This window comes from Pelodiscus sinensis, chromosome 23 (assembly GCF_049634645.1).
Source record: "Pelodiscus sinensis isolate JC-2024 chromosome 23, ASM4963464v1, whole genome shotgun sequence".
Classification (NCBI taxonomy): Eukaryota; Metazoa; Chordata; order Testudines; family Trionychidae; genus Pelodiscus; species Pelodiscus sinensis.
The window spans coordinates 8,231,810-8,256,163 of NC_134733.1; the positions used below are offsets into that span (position 1 = coordinate 8,231,810).

Below are 24,354 nucleotides of genomic sequence, written 5' to 3' on the forward strand. Positions count from 1 at the left end.
TGGCTCAAATTAGCCACATAAAATAATCTCATTCATTTGATTTTAAGTTGCTCTATAAATACCTTTCTTGTAATTTCTGGAGATTTTAAACCTGTCTCAAGGCAAAAAGAATTGTTTTGCGTATAAATTTAAAATTGACCTGGCAGTTCTTTTTTGAGATTCCGTTATTACTTGGACAAGGCTACGCCAGAGAATGTCTAGTTGTTGCAGAAAGGGGTTTAAGTGATAAAGGCTTGTTTACACTGGCAAGTTACTGGGCTGAAACTTTCTCACTCAGGAGTAGAGCCCTGCACAGACAAAAAATTTGTAGCTACAAAAATGAGCTGTGGATATCTGCACTGACATCTGCAAATGCAGATATCTGCACCGATACAAAGCGGATATCTGTAGATTTGCAGGGCTCTACTCAAGGGCATAAAAAATCACCATCCTAAGCACAGCAAGTTTCAGCACAGTAACTTGCCAGTGTAGATAGACTCTCTGGCTAGGTCTAGACTGCAAGCCTCTTTCAAAAGAGGCTTTTTCAAAAGTATCTTTTGAAAAAAACCTCTTTTGGAAAAGGGCATCTAGACTACAACCAGTACTTTCAAAAAAGCAAGCCACTTTATCAAAAGAGCACCCAGGCAGTCTGGATGCTCTCTTTCGAAAAAGCACAGTTTGCATTACATAGCACCTTTTTTCAAAAGAGCACTTTCGAAAAAAGGCTTTATTCCTCATAAAACGAGGTTTTCCATGGTTGAAAAATTTGCCGCGTTCTTTTGATTTACTTTCAAAAGAACACGGCTGCAGTCTAGACGCAGGTAAAGAGTTTTTTTAAAAAGGACACTTTTTTCAAAAAATCCCCGTTGTCTAGCCACACCCTCTATGCCCCAACATGGAGGGTGCTGTGCTATTGAAAATACTGTCTTTTGAGACCGAACCATATTCTTGACCATGTCAAGAATTCATGGTACCTTTTGTACCAGTCAATTTGTTAGCTCAGGAGTCATTACCACATTTTAATGCAGAGAATTGTATTTTGCTTCCTTAACTCTGCTGACATTACTGAGAAAATCAATTTTATCTCATAATGCAAGTTTTTAACTATATTTTATTCCTGTTATGCCAGCAGAACATGCATAACTAAGGTAGAAAAAAGCTGGATTCTCTTCTGTTAGGTTTAAATATTTGCCCACACAGTTGAGTGAATGGAAAAAGAAATAAGCTTTACACTATGTCTGAAACTATAGATGGCGCCAATGTAAATTGTGCTTTGCAATATAGTTTTCAAATCACAGAGAAATATAATGGGGTAGGAAAATTTTTTCACTGGAAGGGAAATTAACTACAGGCAGTCCCCAGGTTACGTACAAGATAGGGACTGTAGGTTTGTTCTTAAGTTGAATCTGTATGTAAGTCGGAACTGGCGTCCAGATTCAGCCGCTGCTGAAACTGACCGCCAGTTCTGACTTACATACAGAATCAACTTAAGAACCCCAAGCATCCCCAAGTCAGCTGCTGCTGAAACTGATCAGCAGCTGATTCCAGGAAGCCCGGGGCAGAGCAACTCTGCCTCGGGCTTCCTGTAGTCAGCGCTGGTCAGTTTCAGCAGCGGCTAAATCAGGACGCCTGAGGCAGAGCAGCTGGGGTGCTGCTGGGTTGGTCCAGTAGCGCCCAGAGCGGCGCTGCGGGACCAACCGGCAGCGCCCCAGCTGCTCTGCCACAGGCGTCCGGAGAAAAGCCTAGTCTGCTGCGGGGGGCGTACTAGCTGCGCCCCCCCCCCCCCCCAGCAGACCAGGAAGACGCGGGCGGCGGACTGAGACGCACCGCGGTCCCGCCGCCTGGGTCCTCCGCAGCTTTGCTCCCAGTCTCCCTTGTCTGCTGGAGACCAGCAGACCAGGGAGAGGGGAGCAAAGCCTCTGAGGACGCCGGCAGCGGGACAGCTGCGGGGCATCTGGGCTGTCCCGCTGCCGGCTTCCCCGAGGCTTTGCAAAGCCGTCGGGGGGAGGGGGGGGGGCCTCGGGCAGCAAGGCAGCCCAGGCGCGTCTTCAGACCAGGGAGACCAGGGAACCCTGCAGACCAGGGAGACGCGGAGCAGCAGCTTTTCTCGCCCGGAGTACACGGGCGGCGGGACCGCGAGGTCCCGCAGTCCGTGTACTCCGGGGCAGCCCTGTTCGTAACTGCGGATCCGACATAAGTCGGATCCGCGTAAGTCGGGGACTGCCTGTATTTAGATCCCGGGGAATAGTTTAGTAAGGGGAAAGTGTGGAGGAAATTTTCTTGGTTTTATCCCTGTAAAATTTACTGACTTTATGGCACCACTATCATTTCAAAAAACGGGATGAAAAATCCCAGTACGATCAAGTCAGTGGTAAAACTCCCTTGGATTTCAATAGGGCCACGATTTTCATTCAGAGTATCCACTCATTTGGTTAAGGACCTATTAAAACTGAGTTCTGTTACTTTAAATTGTTGGCAAGATGATACTTCACATGAAGCACGTGTTGCACGTACTCACTGGAACATCTGCATTGGCAGCTCTTGCTGTTTAAAAAGACAGGCAGCAAATTCCAACAGAAGAGCAAAGAGGAAGACAAATGTAGAAGCAGGAAAGATATATACCTCCCTTGGTATAACTGCAAAATGCAGGCAAGGCTTCCAAACTGGGACAGTTTGAATAAGGGGAAATTTTAAACAAGGACGAAGTCAGGTTTTAAATGCATGGAGAAATGTCTCTTCTTAGAATGGAGATATTTAAACTTACTGTAGAAGTTTGAAATCCAGATCCAAATTTTCCCAGTGTTTGGCATGCTCACATCTGGCATCAGCCACCGTGTTACAGAGATTTTTATTATTGTTTATTCGGTATTTACAGCACAATAACTCTTAAAGGTCATGTGTAGGTAGGGGGGGCATTTATGGAGTTCAGCTGTTTGGGATTTGCATCCAAGGTTTTGGTTCAGCTAACTCTCAAGGAAAAGAATCTTCCTTAAAAATAAAATGAATGAGACCAGGCAGGTTTGAAGAGACAGGTTCCCTGAAATTACCTCTCCAGGGAAAGTCCATATCCCAACATATTGCTACCTTTGAGACATTATTTTACACTGAAGAATTTTCTGTTCACTCAGCTATCTCAAGAAAATCCCTTCTCTAGGTCCAGAGAGTGGTATCAATGATGATCTAAAAACACTTGGGCATTTACTTCAGTTGCACAAACAAAATTTGATTTTTGGCTCTTTGTTGAGGTGTCAGGGTTGCTAGTATTCTTACATAAAGCAAAACTGAATGTCCTAACTAACTATAAAAGCACAGACTCTGCATCTCAAGATATCTTTTTTTTTTTTTCAAGATCTTGCTTCTTAGCTTTCCCCCCTCAGAGACCCATAGGCCTTAGGGAACTAAAATTCCATTAGCAGGATTGGACCACAGGATTCTGCATCGCAGAGTGAGTTTCTTTTCTCATTTACAGTTGTGAGTTTTCTGATCAGGAAGAAATCAGCATCTGGCCAATTATTCTGATGCTAATATCCTGACATACACTATACAGTTTCTGACACTTGATCCCTATACTCAATAAAGCTCTCCCCATTTCTTTGATGCTAACTGCACCTTTTTCTATCCTACTGTGTGTGCTACACCATCTCCTGTTCTATGCCCCTGATTTCTATATGTTCCCCTGTTGATCTATCCACTGCTATTTTCTCTACCCTGACCTAATTTCTATCCTCACATTTGGGTGCATCTGCACTGCAGGGCTTAACTTGAAATAAGCTACACAAATTGAGCTACGTTAATTGCGTAGCTTATTTAAACAATAGTTTATTTAGAAATTGGGAGCATCTACACAGCACTTATTTCGAAATAGAGCACTTTTCCTCCAATTTCCCTTACTCCTCGTACAATGAGCATTACAGGAGTTGGAGTAAAAGGTCCTCCAGTTTGACAGTATTTTGACACTATTTCAAAATAACTGCCTGCTGTGTAGACTCAGACTAAGTTATTTCAAATTACATTAGTTATTTCAAAATAATGTTACTGTGTAGACATACCCTTACAGTCCACGGGCCAAATTCCATCTTGGCTAGAGAGACAGCTCCATCGGCTTCTGAGGATTTGCACCCATATGAATTAAGTTTTCTCATTTTATATCAGGACAATGGTGTCCATTTTCTATCTTCAGAATGTTTTAAAACCAATAAATAGTTAATCCACATAACCAACCTGCCAGGTAAGTATTATTGTTTCCATCTGACCAATGGGGATGCTGAGGCAAACTACTTAAAAATACTGGCCAGTACTGTCTCGCAGTTGATGTCAGCATTTGGGGGGAGGAATTGCCTCTTTGTTATATGTTTATAAAGTACCTACCCTAATGGAGCCTATATGATCTACTGAAATAATAATAATTAATACATAGTATTTAAATATATAGTATTAAATACATATCATTTAATAACTTGCTCCAGGCACATAGCAAGTTAGTATCAGAGATGGTTCTACTCAGTGCAAACTGTTTTTAGACTACATTTTTCTTCATCTCCTAAAGGGACAAATATTCAGTATCTTGCAAAAAGGACCATACCCCTGCCCAAGCCTCATTCCTTTCAAATAAATATATTTTATTACATCAGTAATAAAATTAAATGCATAAAGCTGCCATGTTACAAAACTAAGCAGGACTGCAAGGGGGGAAATACATAAAACTTACATAAAACAAAAATGATCTAAACAGATTCTTAATGATAAACAGAAAAATAAATGTAAGTAATAAATGAGCAATAAATGGTAGCTGAAACATACCATGTGTCTATGTATGGTATTATAACAGATTTTGTACTATGCTGGTAAGAGATGACTAATGTGAACCGACAGGTGGAAGGGAAAAGTTTAATAATGATCCCAAAATTCCAAAGCTATGTGTAATCTCTTTCTGCTGCTACTTTCTCATATATAATGTCTGTGCAAATGTGCAAACCACATGCAGGAATGCTGGAGCAATTTGTAAACAGTAGAATAGGGTTACAAACACCTTGGGAACACTGTAACACTGAAATGTACATAACTGAACAAAACATTATGGTTGTTTGAAAAGTTTACAAATGAACATTGACTCACTACAGCTTTGAAACTTTATTATGCCCAAGAAAAAAGGGTTGCTTACCTTTTAAAAAGTAATAGTTTATCTAACACTGTACTCTGCTGCTTTTGCGTGTGTGCGTGATCCCTGATTGTGTATTTCTGGTTCCAAATGACGTGTGTAGTTGACTGCTCAGTTCCTAACTCTGGTATTTTTAATTCTGAGATTGTATTGTTGGGGATGGGGTATGCTGAAACCCACTGAAGCAAACTATAAACCCTGTATATATGGGAAACCACTTCAAGTCAGGGGATGCAGCAGCAGTAGTTTCAGCACTTATGATCACATGCATTAGATAGTCTGGTGAGGAAGTGTTCCTCACACTTTTAGAGCCTCATTTTTGACAATGATGACAACCTGTGGAACTCCTTGCCAGAGAATATTGTGAAGTCCAAGACTAGAACAACATTCAAAAAAGAACTAGATAAATTTACGGAGGGTAAGTCTATCAATGGCTATTAGCTAGGATCGGTAGGAATGGTGTTCCTAGCGTCTGGTTGTCAGAAGCTGGGTGACAGGGGAGGGATCACTTGATGATTCCCTTTTCTGTTCATTCCCTCTGGGGCACCTGGAATTGGCCACTGTGAGAAGATGGGATACTGCACAAGATGGATCTTTGGTCTGACCTCGTATGGCCATTTTAAATGTTTTTTCTTTAATGACTAAATGTTTCATTTCCCTCATCTTCATTACAAATGCTTCACTTGGGTTCTAATGCACACACGGAGGGCGGAACAGTTTTTATAGTGGGGATGCTGACAATGGAAACCATGTGGCTATGTCTAGACTACAACCCTTTTTCGTAAAAGGGATGTAAATTAGAGTATCGCAATTGCTAATGAAGTGGGGATTTAAATCTCCCCCGCTTCATTAGCATAAAAATGGCTGCCGCTTTTTTTCGGCACGGAGCTTTGCCGGAAAAAAGCGCCAGTCTAGACGCTGATCTTGCGGAAAATAAAGCCTTTTCCGAAAGATCCTTTATCCCAGATACATGTTTTGTTAGTCTATAACAGTGGTCCCCAACCTTTTTGTGTGGCCGGCGCCACACCAGTGGGTGACGTCATCCTGCTGTGTTGGCTGGCCCCATGCCAAGTGCGCCTGCGTTGGACCCCCCACCATGGCCATTTCACTGCTCTGGATCGGCCACCCTGTTCCTGCAGCTTCCCCACTGCGCTCCTCAGCAGGTTCTTCCGCCGCCGGCGCTTCCCCATGCACTTCCCCATGTCACAGCGTGAGTTCGGCCCCGCAGCGCATGCAACCCGTCCTCCCCCATCCATCCCGCGTCACAACCCCGACTAGGTGGACGCACATAAATGCCCCGGCGGGCACCATGTTGGGGACCACTGGTCTATAAAGTGCTACCCGACCATTTGTTGTTTTTTAAGTTTATCCTGTACAGATGAACTTGGCTAACCCCCTGAAACTTCTGCACATCTTTGGTGTTGGTTATTACTACTTCCTCCCTGCCGCACCCTCACAATCACAACAGAGGGGCTGTGTCTAGACTGGCCAGTTTTTCTGGAAAATCAGCTGCTTTTCTGGAAAAACTTGCCATCTGTCTACACTGGCCGCTTGAATTTCTGCAAAAGCACTGACTTCCTACTGTAAGAAATCAGTGCTTTTTGTGGAAATACTATGCTGCTCCCATTCGGGCAAAAGTCCCTTTTGCGCAAAACTTTTGCGCAAAAGGGCCAGTGTAGACAGCTGAGATTTGTTTTGCGCAAAAAAGCCCCGATCACGAAAATGGCGATCGGGGCTTTTTTGTGGAAAAGCGCGTCTAGATTGGCCACGGATGCTTTTCCGCAAAAAGTGCTTTTGCGGAAAAGTGTCTGTGCCAGTCTAGATGCTCTGTTCCGAAAATGCTTTTAACAGAAAACTTTTCCGTTAAAAGCATTTGCGGAAAATCATGCCCGTCTAGACGTAGCCAGGGGGTTCCAAAGCAAAACCTGGCATTCTTCTGAAGACTCCTGCCCCCTGGCACTTTGGCAAAGTTGGGATCTGTGCTTTGCCCATTTATTCATTTCTAAGTAGTAATATATACGATCTCCGTGTGGCATGTGCCTACATTTCCCACAAGACTTAACAAGGTGTGCCCCATAAAGTCCCCCTGAAATTGGGGTGGGGATAGGATGACCGCAGCCTGGAGGACCAATGTCTGATCCTGTTGCCTAAAAAGTAAAGACGAAAACTTGCAGGGGTGCAGGCTCAGGCGCGCGGTGCGCAGTCCTCCACTCACCTGCTCAGGGAGAGGGACTGAAGCCCCCGAAGGTGACCACATGTCCGGATTTCATAGGGGCAGTCCCAGTAGTGGGAGCTTTGTCTTCTAGGGGGTCTGTCCCCCACCCCCCTGTCTTGTTTGAACACTTGCTGTCTGGTCTCAGTGCAGATCCCAGATCCCAGCAAACTTCCCTCTGCTGCAGAACAAGCCGGGGAGACTTTATTGTGTATGGAGAGCAGGGACCCCAGAGCCTCCTGCCGCGCGGAATTACCCGTCCCCAGCCCGGGCCCCCACCTCAGCCCGGGCCATGGTCCCCAGGCTGGTCCCCAGCTCTCCGTGCGCTCGGCCCTTCTCCCAGGCTGCAGCGCCCGGGCAGGAGGGAAGGGGCCGCGCCGGGGCTGCAGGGCGGAGCCCCCCGAAGGGGCGTGTTTAGTGCGTGGCAGCGAGAACCTCGCAGCGCCGGGAGTTGCCGGAGTGCGCGCCCCGCTGTCCCGGTCCCCGGAGCGTCCGGCTGCAGGCAGCGCCGACTCGGGGAGCCCAGGAGCGCCAGAAGCCGCCCCCATGGTGCCCCAACTGCTGCTGCTGCCCGGGCTGCTCCTCACGCTGCTGATGGCGGAGGGGAGCAGCGGTTCCAAGCAGGAGGGTAAGAGGGGGGCGCAGCTCCCAGGCACCGCCAGCCTGGGCCAGGGCCCCTACCCAGAGAGATCTGGGCACCGCCAGCCTGGGCCAGGGCCCCTACCCAGAGAGATCTGGGCACCGCCAGCCTGGACCAGGGCCCCTACCCAGAGAGATCTGGGCACCGCCAGCCTGGGCCAGGGTCCCTGCCAAGAGAGATCTGGGCACCGCCAGCCTGGGCCAGGGCCCCTGCCCAGAGAGATCTGGGCACCGCCAGCCCGGGCCAGGGTCCCTACCCAGAGAGATCTGGGCACCGCCAGCCTGGGCCAGGGCCCCTGCCCAGAGAGATCTGGGCACCGCCAGCCTGGGCCAGGGCCCCTACCCAGAGAGATCTGGGCACCGCCAGCCTGGACCAGGGCCCCTGCCCAGAGAGATCTGGGCACCGCCAGCCTGGGCCAGGGCCCCTACCCAGAGAGATCTGGGCACCGCCAGCCTGGGCCAGGGTCCCTACCCAGAGAGATCTGGGCACCGCCAGCCTGGGCCAGGGCCCCTACCCAGAGAGATCTGGGCACCGCCAGCCTGGGCCAGGGTCCCTACCCAGAGAGATCTGGGCACCGCCAGCCTGGGCCAGGGCCCCTACCCAGAGAGATCTGGGCACCGCCAGCCTGGCCCAGGGTCCCTACCCAGAGAGATCTGGGCACCGCCAGCCTGGGCCAGGGCCCCTACCCAGAGAGATCTGGGCACCGCCAGCCTGGGCCAGGGTCCCTACCCAGAGAGATCTGGGCATCGCCAGCCTGGCCCAGGGTCCCTACCCAGAGAGATCTGGGCACCCCCAGCCTGGGCCAGGGCCCCTACCCAGAGAGATCTGGGCACCGCCAGCCTGGGCCAGGGTCCCTGCCAAGAGAGATCTGGGCACCGCCAGCCTGGGCCAGGGTCCCTGCCAAGAGAGATCTGGGCACCGCCAGCCTGGGCCAGGGTCCCTGCCCAGAGAGATCTGGGCACCCCCAGCCTGGGCCAGGGCCCCTGCCCAGAGAGATCTGGGCACCGCCAGCCTGGGCCAGGGTCCCTGCCCAGAGAGATCTGGGCACCGCCAGCCTGGGCCAGGGTCCCTGCCCAGAGAGATCTGGGCACCGCCAGCCTGGACCAGGGTCCCTGCCCAGAGAGATCTGGGCACCGCCAGCCTAGGCCAGGGTCCCTGCCCAGAGAGATCTGGGCACCGCCAGCCTGGGCCAGGGTCCCTGCCCAAAGAGATCTGGGCACCGCCAGCCTGGGCCAGGGTCCCTGCCCAGAGAGATCTGGGCACCGCCAGTCTGGGCCAGCGTCCCTGCCCAGAGAGATCTGGGCACCGCCAGCCTGGGCCAGGGTCCCTGCCCAGAGAGATCTGGGCACCGCCAGCCTGGGCCAGGGTCCCTACCCAGAGAGATCTGGGCACCGCCAGCCTGGGCCAGGGTCCCTGCCAAGAGAGATCTGGGCACCGCCAGCCTGGGCCAGGGTCCCTACCCAGAGAGATCTGGGCACCGCCAGCCTGGGCCAGGGTCCCTACCCAGAGAGATCTGGGCACCGCCAGCCTGGCCCAGGGCCCCTGCCCAGAGAGATCTGGGCACCGCCAGCCTGGGCCAGGGTCCCTACCCAGAGAGATCTGGGCACCCCCAGCCTGGGCCAGGGCCCCTGCCCAGAGAGATCTGGGCACCGCCAGCCTGGCCCAGGGCCCCTGCCCAGAGAGATCTGGGCACCGCCAGCCTGGGCCAGGGCCCCTACCCAGAGAGATCTGGGCACCGCCAGCCTGGGCCAGGGTCCCTACCCAGAGAGATCTGGGCATCGCCAGCCTGGCCCAGGGTCCCTACCCAGAGAGATCTGGGCACCCCCAGCCTGGGCCAGGGCCCCTACCCAGAGAGATCTGGGCACCGCCAGCCTGGGCCAGGGTCCCTGCCAAGAGAGATCTGGGCACCGCCAGCCTGGGCCAGGGTCCCTGCCAAGAGAGATCTGGGCACCGCCAGCCTGGGCCAGGGTCCCTGCCAAGAGAGATCTGGGCACCGCCAGCCTGGGCCAGGGTCCCTGCCCAGAGAGATCTGGGCACCCCCAGCCTGGGCCAGGGCCCCTGCCCAGAGAGATCTGGGCACCGCCAGCCTGGGCCAGGGTCCCTACCCAGAGAGATCTGGGCACCGCCAGCCTGGGCCAGGGTCCCTGCCCAAAGAGATCTGGGCATCGCCAGCCTGGGCCAGGGTCCCTGCCCAGAGAGATCTGGGCACCGCCAGTCTGGGCCAGCGTCCCTGCCCAGAGAGATCTGGGCACCGCCAGCCTGGGCCAGGGTCCCTGCCCAGAGAGATCTGGGCACCGCCAGCCTGGGCCAGGGTCCCTACCCAGAGAGATCTGGGCACCGCCAGCCTGGGCCAGGGTCCCTGCCAAGAGAGATCTGGGCACCGCCAGCCTGGGCCAGGGTCCCTACCCAGAGAGATCTGGGCACCGCCAGCCTGGGCCAGGGTCCCTACCCAGAGAGATCTGGGCACCGCCAGCCTGGCCCAGGGCCCCTGCCCAGAGAGATCTGGGCACCGCCAGCCTGGGCCAGGGTCCCTACCCAGAGAGATCTGGGCACCCCCAGCCTGGGCCAGGGCCCCTGCCCAGAGAGATCTGGGCACCGCCAGCCTGGCCCAGGGCCCCTGCCCAGAGAGATCTGGGCACCGCCAGCCTGGGCCAGGGTCCCTGCCAAGAGAGATCTGGGCATCGCCAGCCTGGACCAGGGTCCCTACCCAGAGAGATCTGGGCACCCCCAGCCTGGACCAGGGTCCCTACCCAGAGAGATCTGGGCATCCCCAGCCTGGACCAGGGTCCCTACCCAGAAAGATCTGGGCAACCCCAGCCTGGACCAGGGTCCCTACCCAGAGAGATCTGGGCATCCCCAGCCTGGACCAGGGTCCCTACCCAGAAAGATCTGGGCACCCCCAGCCTGGCCCAGGGACCCCTGCCCCGAGAGATCTGGGCACTGCCTGCTTGGCCCACGGGCCCATATGTAGAGAGGTTTGGGCACCGCCAGCCTGGGCCAGGGCCCCTACCCAGAGAGAGCTGGGCACCACCTGCTTGGCCCAGGGGCCCCTATGTAAAGAGGTTTGGGCACTGCCAGCCTGGGGCTAGCATTCCTGTGCAGACAGATCCGAGCTCCCAGGCAGCACCCAGCCTGCAGTCAGTGTTCACAGCCCAGAATGAGTAACATGAGCTTCAGGTACCACCCAGTCTGAGCGAAGGGCCCATGGCTCAGGCACTGAGCTCTGTTACATCACACACCCTGTGGTCAGCCTGTTATACTTCTAGGCTGTGTCTAGACTGGCCACTTTTTCCGGAAAAGCAGCTGCTTTTCTGGAAAAACTTGCCAGCTGTCTACACTGGCCACTTGAATTTCCGCAAAAGCACTGACAATCTCATGTAAGTTTGTCAGTGCTTTTGCGGAAATACTATGCTGCTCCCGTTCGGGCAAAAGTCTTTTTCCAAAAAACTTTTGCGCAAAAGGGCCAGTGTAGACAGCAGAGATTTGTTTTCCGCAAAAAAGTCCCGATCGCGAAAATGGCGATCGGGGCTTTTTTGCGGAAAAGCGCATCTAGATTGGCCACAGACGCTTTTCCGCAAAAAGTGCTTTTGCGGAAAAGCGTCCTGCCAATCTAGATGCGCTTTTCCGAAAATGCTTTTAACGGAAAGCTTTTCCGTTAAAAGCATTTCCGGAAAATCATGCCAGTGTAGACGTAGCCCTATGGTGCACCTGAACAGGGATCTGTGAAGTGAGTTGGAGCCATGTGGTGCCCATGTGATTATCTGAGGTTTGGAACAATCAGAAGATACCATCATTTTATCCCTATAGGTATGACTGGTGAGGGAACCTCTAATGTAGTTTGTTAAATGCAGAAGATTTGGAAAAGATACTGAAGATGAATACAGGGATCATAGAGTCTCTTGCCTTACAACTCTGAAGAGCAGTCTGGATAATTACATTTATTTTCGCCAAAGAATTGGCAATTAAGAGGCAATGTGATTTAGTCTCATATAACTGCAAAAATGAAGGGCACAAGTTCAAAATCAGGAATAGGGAATTTTCAGGATTCCACAAATTTCTCCAACCAGAATCAGGATGAAAAGTCAAAACCCTGAAAATGAAAACACTTAAAAATGATCAGTTTTGATTGATAGAAACATTCGGGTTAGATAATTAAAAAAAAAATCAACCTCTTTATTTTTTTAACTCTTTTTGTGGAAATTTTCTAAATTTTCAAAACAAATATTTACGTTGACCCTCCAGAATGAAACTTTCTAATCTGAAAACGTCAAAAAGTGATGTGTTGACAATGTCCAAACTTTTACCTTCCCAAAATGTTTTGAAATGGGAGGTTTGTGAAGACTGACCTGTTCCACGAATAGTTTGATTTTTACAGATAAGCCTTCTTTTGAGAGAAAAAAAAGTTTTGGCAAAAAATACAAGACCAGTTCTAAACAGGAGGGCAGAAGCTGAAATTAATGAAGGTCAAACACTGAGGGGGGAGTTAGCAGGAAATTCCTTATTTAATTTTCTAGATTGTCCCCGAGGCTATGGACTGAGACTAGGGATGTAAAATCCTGTTTAATCGGGTAACCAGTTAAACGTTAAGTTTGACCTGTTAACCAGTTAAGGGGGGGAACTGCAGTCCAGCTTGGCTGAAGCATTGTTCCCCTCCCTTCTCCAGCCACAGCTAGGCTGGGCGACCACGCTCCCACTGTGTGTAGGCCGCCATGGACAGGCGCGCCTCTGGATGCCCAGAGCAGCCCCTATCTACAGTAGACCCGTGGGGCTGGAGCAACCCCCTGCTCCAGCCCCCACCAGTTAACCGGAACCAGTAAGCAACACCCATTAAGGGTTAACTGGTTAACCTTTCACATCCCTAATTGAGACTGCCAGTTCATTTCACATCGGACAGCCACCAGATGGTGATGTCTTTGGATCACTGCTCTCAGTCTGGATTTGAACTGGGAGCCTAGCTGGGAAAGGCTCTGTCTCAGCTCTGAAAGTGTGAACCTATTAAAAAGACTCAGAGGGGTAGCCATGTTAGTCTGTAACTTAAAAAAAAAAAACGCTTAAAAAACAAGTGGTCCTGTAGCACCATAGAGACAAACAAAAATATAGATGGTATCATGAGCTTTTGTGGGCACAATTCACTTCTTCAGATGACAGATGAATGGAGCAAGGGGCACAGAGGGACAAATAAAAAGCAGAAAAAGAGGGGAAAGAGGGAGGAGAAAAAAAGTGTCTGTGCTAAATGAGGCTAAGAGAGTGGGTGGTGAGTGTCTGAAGAGTTAGGCCAGCTCTCTGCACAGATTTTGTACTGATTTAACTATTTCAGTTAAGAGCGTGATTTTATTTTATTTTTTACAAAAATAGATACATTAGTACAACCCCCAGGGCAGACCCAATTGTACAGGTAATAAAGTGCCTTGGTTCCAGTATAGTTTATTCCGCTGAATTAGTGGGAATAAGTTATATTGCTGTAAGCACCTTTTTACTTGTGTAACTGCACATCTGCGTGCGGTGTACTATGTTAACTGTGCAAGCATAAGGCACGAACTATTAAAGCACCACGATTTTGATATGTAGGTGACTCCTTAGACAAGGATTAGGGTAAGAATACCAACGCAAATTTTGAGTCACATCCTGCGTTCCTTGTGCACTCCAGATTCTCACTGATTTTATTAACGAGTCGGGCTCACCAGGAACAGAAATTTGGGCTGTATGCAGGATAGTGATGTTAAATTTAGTTTAATCAACTAATCGACTAGCTGATGGATTAATTGATAAGTGAGGGAGCTGCAGGGCAGGTTAGCTCCTGGTCTGGGAATCAGCTGGGGATCCCTCCTGCTGCCCTTTAGCCTTTTAAATGTATTAAGAGCTGACAGTCTCTTAATACACTTAAAACACTGGTGCACAGCAGGGGGGACCTGGCGTGAGCCGGGAATCAGCTATCCCAGCTAGTGCTGGGTTCCTTCTGCTGTGCTTTAGCCTTTTTAATGTATTAAGAGCTCTTAATACATTTTAAAAGCTGGTGCGCAGTGCAGGGACCCAGAGTGAGCCAGGAATCCCCTGTCTTGGCTCGAGCCAGGTTCCCCCCTCCTCCCACGGTGCTTCTGATTTTTAAATGTATTAAGAGCTGACAAGGCTCTTAATACATTTAAAAAGTAGAAGCACAGTGTCTGGGACTGGCCCAGCTTGCGCCCTGTCCTGGCTGCCCTTCTGCTCCCCTGCCCCCTACAGAGACAGTGCTGGGGGCGGGGGGGGGGGGGGGGGGGAAGAGGGAGACTAGCTTTTAAGCCAGCTCCCCTCAGCACCCCCTCCTGCTCCCCACCCTTGCTACCTGTGATACAGGCAGCAAGGGGGAAAGCAACTAGTTGAGGGACTAGTTGACTATCCAGTAAGCTTTTGCTTATCGGATAGTCGACTAATCGCTTACATTCCTAATGCAGGAATCAGTGTGGTGTGTTGGATAGAGCAAAGGGCTTGGAATGAGTTCTCTTTCCATCCAGCCATTGACTTTCTGTGGCGTCTTAAGAAAAATCTGCCACCCTCTCTGAACCTCAGCTTGAACACCTGTAACAGAATCATGCTCCCTGTCCTCTGCTGTAAAGCAGCTGGAGACTCATGTTTCTGTGAGCACTAGATACTAGTTGTATATTATTTGTTGGGCTTGTCTACTAAAGAGAAGGTGCGCTACAAGTAAACTTAATATGGCAAGTCAATTCTCAGATGTCGAATCAGGCATCAATTTTACTAATTGCCTCCAGGTATTCCTAAGTATTTTCTTAGGACGCTTTACAGTAATGCTTTCCAAAATGCAGTTTGAGACTAAAGGCAGCCCATTGTATTTTAAAATGTAGTTGCAGCTGCCCTCTCCCTAGAGGACTAGGAAAAAGATACGTGGCTTTAAGTTCATTGCTGCTGATCTCCTTCAGCAAGCAAATGCTAACTTAGGTGGAGAAACTTAAGTCCACCCTGACAGTATTGCCGTTTGCATTTATTATTGATCTAAAAGTTACATCTCTGTAATGATATTTTGCCTTACATAGCTCTTTTCACCCACAGTGCGCCAAAGCTTTAGAAGAGTTGGTAAGTGTCATATACCCATTTTACAGATGGGAAAACAGAGGCCCAGAGAGTGATGTGATTGCTAATGTTACAGAGCAGGTCAATGGGAGGCAGAATCCAGGTCTCCTAGAATCCCCAGTCCTGTGTCTGATCTGTTGATCCAGGCTGCTACTGCACCCCATGGTTATACAAATAACTTCTCAGGTTTCTGGTTGTCCCGAATAGCCCTCAGTGCTGTTGACTCTGGCTGACTCTGCTTTGCAGAAAGGAGTCAGTGTTTTTGAATGCAAAAACTGAGGATGCGAAAGAGTAAATCTGCTTTTGAATGCTTCCACCGTGATTACCCTCCGCGCAAGGGCTTTAGAACGATGGTGTAAAATGACACAGTTCCATTGACCGCTACGTGGGGATCTGACCCTGAGTGATTTACGTGTGAAGAAAGGAGTTAGGGTTTGAAACGATGAAGATGATGAAAGAGAAGAGCGATTGGGAAACACGGCGAAAGGCTTTTTAGATTATAGAACAGTGCTGGGCAATCTACGCTAATGAGTGGCCCTTCTTTATCTCAGTGGGTTGCAAGATTCTCGTAACCAAGACGGTCTCCCAGGACAGGGTAGTTTTGCGAACTGTGCTTGTGTTGGGATATAAAAACGTAAAAAGCCCACGAACTGTGTAACCCATTGAAATTCAGTCGGTTACATGGTTAAACGCTGTGCAGGCTGGTTTGCCCCACGGGCTGCGGGTTGCTGCTGGCTCCCAGCCACTGCCTAATTGCAGGCTCTTGGCCACCACTGGACCCGCAGGCTGCCTGCAGTGGCCGGGAGCGTAGCCAGTAAGCTAATCTGATAAGCTAATGCTTATCCATTAACCAGTTAAACTCGTACATCGCTAGCTTGTGTACCTAGAACTTGACGCATGTGCCGATTGAACCATAGTGGTGCTTCGATTGGAGACACGGCTCTCACAATCAATGTTGTGCGCCATCGGCATGCACCTCAACTTCATGTGCCCTTGCTCTACGTGCATGTCACTTTAGTAATTCACTCCTGCTCTGTAGTAATGATAAATTTGCAACAGCAAACAAAATGTCTGGTGGGCCACACAAAGAACTCTGATGGGCTGCATGTGGCCCACCACTCTTAGGGTATGTCTACACTACCTAGTTCGAACTAGGGTGGTAATGTAGACAACTGGAGTTGCAAATGAAGCCTGGGATTTGAATTTCCTGGGCTTCATTTGCATATTGCCGGGCGCTGCCATTTTTAAATGTCCGCTAGTGCAGACTCCGTGCCGCGCGGCTACACGCGGCACGGACTCGGTACTCCACGAGGAGTAATGGTAGTTCGGAATAGGAAGCCTAGTCCGAACTACCTAGTCCGTGCCGCATGTAGCCGCGCGGCACGGAGTCCGCACTAGCGGACATTTAAAAATGGCAGCACTCGGCGAGATGCAAATGAAGCCCGGGAAATTCAAATCCCGGGCTTCATTTGCAACTCCGGTTGCCTACATTAACCACCCTAGTTCGAACTAGGGTGGTAGTGTAGACCTACCCTTATAGAGCAAACGGGAAGAAAAGAGAAGGGCTATGACTGGGGCTTAGGAAGGGAACATTCACTTGCTGCAGTACGTTTGAGGAAGGAAGAGATAAAAGGGGAAGGTGGCTGGTAGCTGCACAGCTCAGCCTTAAAACTGGCAGGAGTGGACTGCAAAAATGCCTCATGGGTGTGTAAGCAGGGGCTGAACTACTGCTTGCTATCAGCCAGCCAAAAGGAGAGAGCTGCCTGGGGGTGGGTATGCTCACTCAAATTGGTTGGCTCTGCAAGATAATTAACTGTTAAGTGTTGATATGTAAATACAGCTCATGCCCGGATGGAGAAGGAATCCAAGGTGTGGTTACGTAAATCCAATTCAGCCAGGGCTGAAGATCGGTTGTTAGAGTGGAATGTGATGGATTGTAACTGATTTGGGCTGTTGAGGGGGTCACAAATCATGCTACCCCTAAATGTAGGAACTGTAAAATATGACACCAGTGCTTGCAGTAGAGACACCATCATTGTAAGAGGCCTCAGATGAACAAGCCTCCTCCTTCCAGAATTGAGTGAATGGAGTTGGGGGGAAAGAGCTTGAGTGAGCCTGTGTCATGTCTGCCAGGCATGAGCTGTAAGATTGGTTCAACCTGCCTTTTTCCCCCTTGTTTTAAGGATAGGCCTCAAGCAGACTCCATCAGGAGTCTTTTTGCTAGTCCAGTGGAAGCTGGAATCTTTTGCCAGTCTAGGTGGTGGCTAAAGAGTTGAAATCACTAAAAGCTGAAGTTACTGATTTGGCCTGAAGCCAGACCCATTGCAGCCAGCAAGATTGCTGGCGGGAGCGACCGGCAGGCAGCTGGTAGGAGTGGCGGCAGGTGGCCAGCGGAGCGGCTGGTGGGATTGACCGGTGGGCGGCCAGCAGAGCGGCTGGTGGGAACGACTGGCGGGTGGCTGGCAGGAGCGGCAGCGGGTGGCCAGCGGAGCGGCTGGTGGAAACGACCGGCAGCCGGCCAGCAGGAGCAGCGGCAGGCAGCCAGCGGAGCAGCTGGCGGGAACGGGCAGCAGGCGCCCAGCGGAGCGGCTGGTGGGAACGACCTTTCCCTGGTGGGCGGCCGGCAGGAGCGGCGGCAGGCGGCTGGCGGGAACGATCAGTGGGCGGCCGGCAGGAGCGGCAGCTGTCAGGAACAACTGGCGGGTGGCTGGTAGGAGTGGCAGCAGGTGTTGCCAGCAGACCATAGGAGCAGCACAAAGGTGGCATGGCCTCAGGCTCAATGGAGTCATCAGGGTGATGTGTCAGGGTCTGCACTGACTGGACAGAGCTGTACGTGGGGTGTTTAAAGTGGGGTACGGAGAAAGTTTGGGTAAATGAACGGAACCCTTACATTGTTGGACTAATGATCCTGAAGGGCAAAGGACATTGCTCAATCCATTTGAGCTGGGACAGTCACTCGTGGAGGGTTAGGAACTATGTTTGTGGTTGTAAGGGGGTTGTGGGCCTCTCGCCCTTACTCCGGATGCCCCCGACCACCTCTTTACTCTCGCCCTCTCTGTGGGGTCCCCAGCCAAGTCAGACCGGCTGGGAAGGTACCCCCTTTTTACGGGCTTCACGACACCCCTACTGCCAAGTCCCACCTGCGTCGCTTATGACTGGGGATCCGGATTTAGTGGGGGCTGGGGTTCTCTTGGTGGGGAAGGGAGACTCGGGCCCTCACTCTCTCCGAGTCTCAGCCCAGGACCCTAAGGCTACAGGGACCCTTCATCCCTGTCCTGGCTGACGGGGCTGTCGCCCTCAGCTCGCCAGCCCGTGGGCCAATAGCTCCTGGCCCTGTCCTGGTCTACTTCCTTTCCCTCCATCGCGCCCTTCTGGAGTCTCACCGTGGGCTCCTCGCCTTTGCCTGCTCCCGCGCAGCTGCTTCCCGGCTCGCTCCTAGCCGGTCCAGCTTCCTCCCGCCTCACCCCAGGCATTCTGCTGGTGCCCTCTTGAAGGGCCCTCTCTCTGCTCACCCCGCTCCTTCCGGCCGTGTCTGGGCATTCTGCCCCACCCTTCTCTGTGGCAGCTGAGCGTTCCGTCACGCCCTTTGCCTGGGTGCCCTGACATTCCCCCACATCCGGCCCGCCCGTGGCAGCGGCGTTTGGGCGTTTCTTCGCGCCCTTCGCCGGGGCGCCTGGACGTTCCCCCACGTCCGGCCCGCCCCTGGCAGCGGCGTTTGGGCGTTTCTTCACGCCCTTTGCCGGGGCGCCTGGACGTTCCCCCACGTCTGGCCCACCCCCTGCAGCAGCATTCGGGGGTTCCCTCATGCCCGCCCCACCCTCTGCTCCTCCGGCATGGCGGACGTCGCTCTCTCCGGCCCTGTGTCTCTCAAAATCCTTCCTCCCCTCCTGATCAATAACAAAGGGGAATCTTTGTTGAGGAATTCTGTCCAGTGGGGAGGATTGTGGCTCGGCTTGGGCTTTTTCTCACTCTAATTAATTTCTATGCTGCACACAGTGAGCTCTTTTTCTCTCCAAAATATGTCACCGGGATCATCCGGCTGGAGCCCACACTCCCAGAAGGGCCACCTGGTGCAGCAAACCTAGTCTGCAAGTCACGTGGAAGGAGGGTAAACAGTTTGTTGAACGTCTTCGGAAGCTGGCGTGAAAATGAATTCCTTCTTTGTTTGGTTTTGTTCAGTCCCTGGAGAGAATTCAAGCTGGAATACCATGGCCCTGGGCGTCTATCAATCATTTCATCTTATACAGTTCATTTACATCTTCAGCGCTCTCAGCAGGGGCTGGAATTTACTGTCTGTCTTCCAGCCCCCTGCCTGGTGTGCCACATTTGCATCCCTTCTCATCAGCAGTCGGACTCCCATTTCCTAGGAATGCCTGAGCTCTGCATGCTGCCACGTGACTGGGGCCTGGCTGGTTTAGATATCCCCTGGGGAAGTGCATACTCTCCTGAGCTGTTTACATCTTCTGGCTGGACAGAACAGCAAGGGCCGGAGTGTAATTAGGGCCCCATGTATCCTGGTTAAATAACTGCTCGTTCCTTTCCAATTCCTTTATAGCTGTGTCCATCTGTCTCTCTTCCCCTCTGTCTGTCCATCCATCTGGCTCATGCTCATCATTGGGGTACCTGAAGGCCTAACAAATAGCCCGTGCCCAAAGAAGAGCTCGGTGGAGCTTTAAACATTGTCTTTTTCACCAACAATAATGGTTCAATAAAGGATATTATCTCACCCTCCTTATCTCTAACAAAATACAGATTGAACCTCTCGAGTCCGGGACTCTCTAGTGTGGCGACATCCTTGGTCCAGCTGGGGCCAGAATTTACCTCCCTGGGTCCAACAAATGCCCTCATTTGAGATTGGTCAGGGTTAGGGTGCCAGACCAGAGAAGTCCAATCTGTATACTTAAATCCAAGTTGATAGTCTCTTATTGACAGGGCTCGACAAATTATACAATCTACTTACCCGTGGTGAGTAGAGTGTAACCCAGAATAGCCGGGTTCAGGCGATCTGCACATGCGCATAACAATCTGCGCATGTGCAGATCGCTGGATAGCGCGGCTGGCAAGCGGGGCTCGCCGCGGTTCTGCGACCCCTGCTTATTGACCTGTAAACTCTCTCCATATTCTCGTGATGGGAATAAAGAATCATTTAAAACCCCTTCTCTTCCTCAGCTGGGAATCCCAAACTTATCTCTACCCTCGCTATCCTGCTACCCAGATCTCTCTCTGCAACTGTGCTATAGATTCATACCACAAAAATTCTGACAGATAATTGCTATGGGTAACTATCAGCCCTTCACCATTGTCACGCTCAGTGGTCTAACAGATCTATTCAGAGATCCTGCTATTCTCCTGCATCCAGAAGTATTGGGCTCCCTGTGCCCAGGAAATCTATGCAGATGTATTGGGGACGCACATCTGTTGTATCAATTAGGAAATTCACTCCTCCATTGTCACCCGATAAGCTAGTTAGAGCCAAGAAAATGCTCCTGCGTGCAATCAGTCATTCTTGGAATTTTCCAGTGTTCCATTCAAATGGCCAAGTACCCCGTTTAAACACTACTGCCAGAACCCATGCACATTCCTATCCAGGTGAAAAAGTTAACAGGAAAACCTGTCAAAAAGTAGAGCTTTCCGTTACATCAAAGGAATTGTGGGTCCAACCCTCAAATTCTCACTCCACGTTTCCTTGGACAAAGCTCTCATCAAAGTCACTGAGAGTTTTGCCTGCCTACGGAGGAGCAGACGCTGAAAATGTACATCAGAATGTGGCCTCCTGCTGTAAGAAATTGGAAGAGAAACAATCTAGAGCAGTAGGGAGAGAATCTTGGAAGGCGGCTGTGACAGAATAAATCCACATTATATATAGTAGACATCTGGAATACAGATCCAGGACACAATAGAAAATCACAGGCGCTTCCAAGAGAAAAATAACCACTACCTGGCCAAATTCAGTTCCTCACAGTGGGGTAAATGCTTGCTGGTGAGAGAGGGGAATGGTGCAGGGGAGCACTTAAACTAAGTGGCTCAGTTTCAACACTTCCACTGAATAGCAGGGTTATTTTTTACTGTCATGTTTCATTTTCTTTAAACTCTGTATGAGCCAAGTGAGACTTATGTTCTATGTTAACAGAGTAACCCACAGTAAGTTGTATATTCTTTGTGTAACGGCTGCTGGACTTACGGGCTGGCGGGGGGACAGCATCCCCTGGCTAGAAGTGGTTTCCATCATAAAGGTTTACGGTTTGGTTCAAGCGACAAGGAGTCCTGTAGCACCTTATAGACTAACAGATGTATCGGAGCATGAGCTTTCGTGGACAAAGACCCACTTCGTCAGATGCATGGAGTGGAAATATCCAGAGGCAGGTATAAATATGCAGGCTGGAATCAGGCTAGAATTAACGAGGTTAATTCAATCAGGGAGGATGAGGCCCACTTCTAGCAGCTGATGTGGAGGTGTGAATACCAAGAGAGGAGAAGCGGCTTTTGTAGTTAGCGAGCCATTCACAGTCTTTGTTTAATCCTGAGCTGATGGTGTCAAACTTGCAAATGAACTGTAGCTCAGCAGTTTCTCTTTGAAGTCTGGTCTTGAAGTGTTTTTGCTGCAGGATGGCTACCTTTAGATCTGCAACTGTGTGTCCAGGAAGATTGAAGTGTTCCCCTCCAGGTTTCTGTATATTACCATTCCTAATATCTGATTTGTGTCCATTTGTTCTTTTACGTAGGGACTGTCCAGTTTGGCCGATGTATGTAGCAGAGGGGCATTATTGGCACATGATGGCGTATATCAGTGGTCCCCAACGCAGTGCCCGTGGGCGCCATGGCGCCCGCCGGGCCACTTATGTGTGCCCTTGGAGCAATCTGGGCTGGCCCCACCCCCGGGCATGCGGCAGGTGCCAGCCCCGGGTGCATGGGCAGCCCCTGCCCCGGGGTCATGGCGCATGCCGGTGCCGGCCCTGGCCCCGGGTGTGCGGCGCATTCCAGTGCCGGCCCCGGGTGCGTGGCACATTCCAGTGCTGGCCCCGGGTGTGCGGCGCATTCCAGTGCCGGCCCCGGGTGCGTGGCGCATTCCAGTGCTGGCCCCGGGTGCGCGGCGCATGCCGATGCCGGCCCGGGTGCGTGGGGCATGCCGGTGCCGGCCCTGGAAGTGCGGTGCATGTCGGTACCGGCCCTGGCCCCGGGTGCGCGGCACATGCCGGTGCCGGCCCCAGGGCGCACAGCGCCTGGGCAGCCCCTGCCCAGGGTCGCAGCACATGCCGGTGCCGGACCCGGTCATGCGGCGCATGCTTGGCCCCGCCCCCAGTCACGTGGCCTGTGAGCGGCCCCGCCCCCGTACACGCAGCGCGTGAGCGGCCCCATCCCCAGGCGCCCGGCAGCCCCAAAATGTTGGGGACCACTGGCATATATTATATTGGTAGATGTGCAGGTGAATGCACCAGTGATGGTGTGGCTGATCTGGTTAGGCCCTGTGATGGTGTTGCTGGTGTAGATACGTGGACAGAGTTGGCACCGAGGTTTGTTGCATGGATTGGTTCCTGAGTTAGAGTTCCTGTGGTGCGGTGTGTAGTTGCTGGTGAGAATATGTCTGTGGGGGTATGTCTACACTACCCTCCTAGTTCGAACTAGCGGGGTAATGTAGGCATACCGCACTTGCAAATGAAGCCCGGGATTTGAATTTCCCGGGTTTCATTTGCATAAGCGGGGAGCCGCCATATTTAAATCCCCGCTGGTTCGAACCCTGTGCAGCACGGCTACACGGGGCTCGAACTAGGTAGTTCGGACTAGGATGCCTATTCCGAACTACCGGTACACCTCGTTCCACGGGGACGAGGTGTAGCCGCGCTGCACGGGGTTCGAACCCGCGGGGATTTAAAAATGGCGGCTCCCCGCTTATGCAAATGAAGCCCGGGAAATTCAAATCCCGGGCTTCATTTGCAAGTGCGGTATGCCTACATTACCCCGCTAGTTCGAACTAGCGGGGTAGTGTAGACATACCCTGGGTGAGAACTGGCCTGCCTCCCAAGGCCTGTGAAAGTGAGGGATGCGTTGTAGATCACTGATAATGCGTTGGAGAGGTTTTAGCTGAGGACTGTAGGTGATGGCCAGTGGCTCTCAGCATCCCCACTGTACAAACTGTTCCGGCCCCCCTGTCTGTGTATGTCTCACAAGCTGTGCAGTCAAATATAGTTATCTCCATGCAGGGCCAGATTCTGACCGGAGCTGTACCAGGGTAAAGGCAATGCAACTACTCTGCTTTCGCTGGTATTCGCAGAGGGCTCCTTAGCCGTGCTCTGTCTCTGGCTGGCTCCACTCATTTACAGGCTTCCGCTAGCTGGTTCCTCCAGCTGTGCAGTGCTATGGGTGGGCATCTTGAGCTGCTGTGGTCCACTCCCGGGATGGCTTTCCAGCATTGCTGGCCTACAGCCCAGCGTTCACCAGGGGGCTGTGAATCAAATCTCGGGGCCGATCTTTTCCCAGGGACAGGAACACAGCACCCACATTGAAAAAGAGTAGAGCAGTACATGCTAGGGATGGGAATGTTTAACCGGTTCATTAATTGGTTAACTAATGGGGGCTGGAGCAGCTCTCCACTTGCCGCAGGCAGGGAGCTGCCTTAGCCCCGTGGGGGGGGGGGGAGCGCCACTGACAGGAGCTGCTTCAGCTGGGATGCCAGAGCAGCTCCTGCCTGTGATGCACCCTGGCCCACCCCAGCCTGGCCAGTGCAGCCACTACCTGAGGCGAGGGGCGGGGGGCGACTGCAGGCAGGGGGCTGCCCCAGCCCAGAGGTGAGCATGCCCCCTCCTGCCCACCTTCCCCTTTAATTGGTTAACAATATGTGGAACTGGTTAACCACTTAATGGGATTTTACAGAATTTGGTCCACACTTAGGAGCTGAGGATACATCGTCACTGCCAGTTCTTCCGGCAGAAAATATGCTAATAAGGGACTCATTAGCATAGGTTGTGATCTCATTTGCATATTTTCTGCAGATCTGTTTTTTCGCTCGGGGTTTTTATGCAAAAACAAGCAGGGAGGGCGTTTCCTTTTTGCGCAAAACCCCCTTTTGGCGCAAGATCCTTATGCCGCAAAAAAGGAGGTTTACCGATCTTGCGGAAAAAGGGGTTTTTGCACAAAAAGGAAACATCCACACTGCTCTGCTTGTTTTTGCGCAAAAACGGATTGGCAGAAAATATGCAAATGAGAGTGCAACTTATGCGAATGTCTCCCTCGTTAGCATATTTTCTGCTGCAAAAACTTGTAGTTTAGATGTAGCCTGAGAGTCTGTGGCAAGGCGTGACT

The 24,354-nt window shown here is 51.4% G+C and overlaps 1 protein-coding gene across 1 annotated transcript in view; it reads left to right on the forward strand.

The window, feature by feature from the left end:
* The first annotated feature begins 7,751 nt into the window (after positions 1–7,751).
* Positions 7,752–24,354, forward strand: part of PLOD1 (procollagen-lysine,2-oxoglutarate 5-dioxygenase 1) — a 41,459-nt gene continuing 24,856 nt past the window's right edge. Inside the window, exon 1 of the mRNA XM_075906620.1 lies at positions 7,752–7,977. Within this exon, the coding sequence (XP_075762735.1) occupies positions 7,896–7,977 (82 nt within the window). The 5' untranslated portion in view covers positions 7,752–7,895. The remainder of the gene's footprint in view (positions 7,978–24,354) is intronic.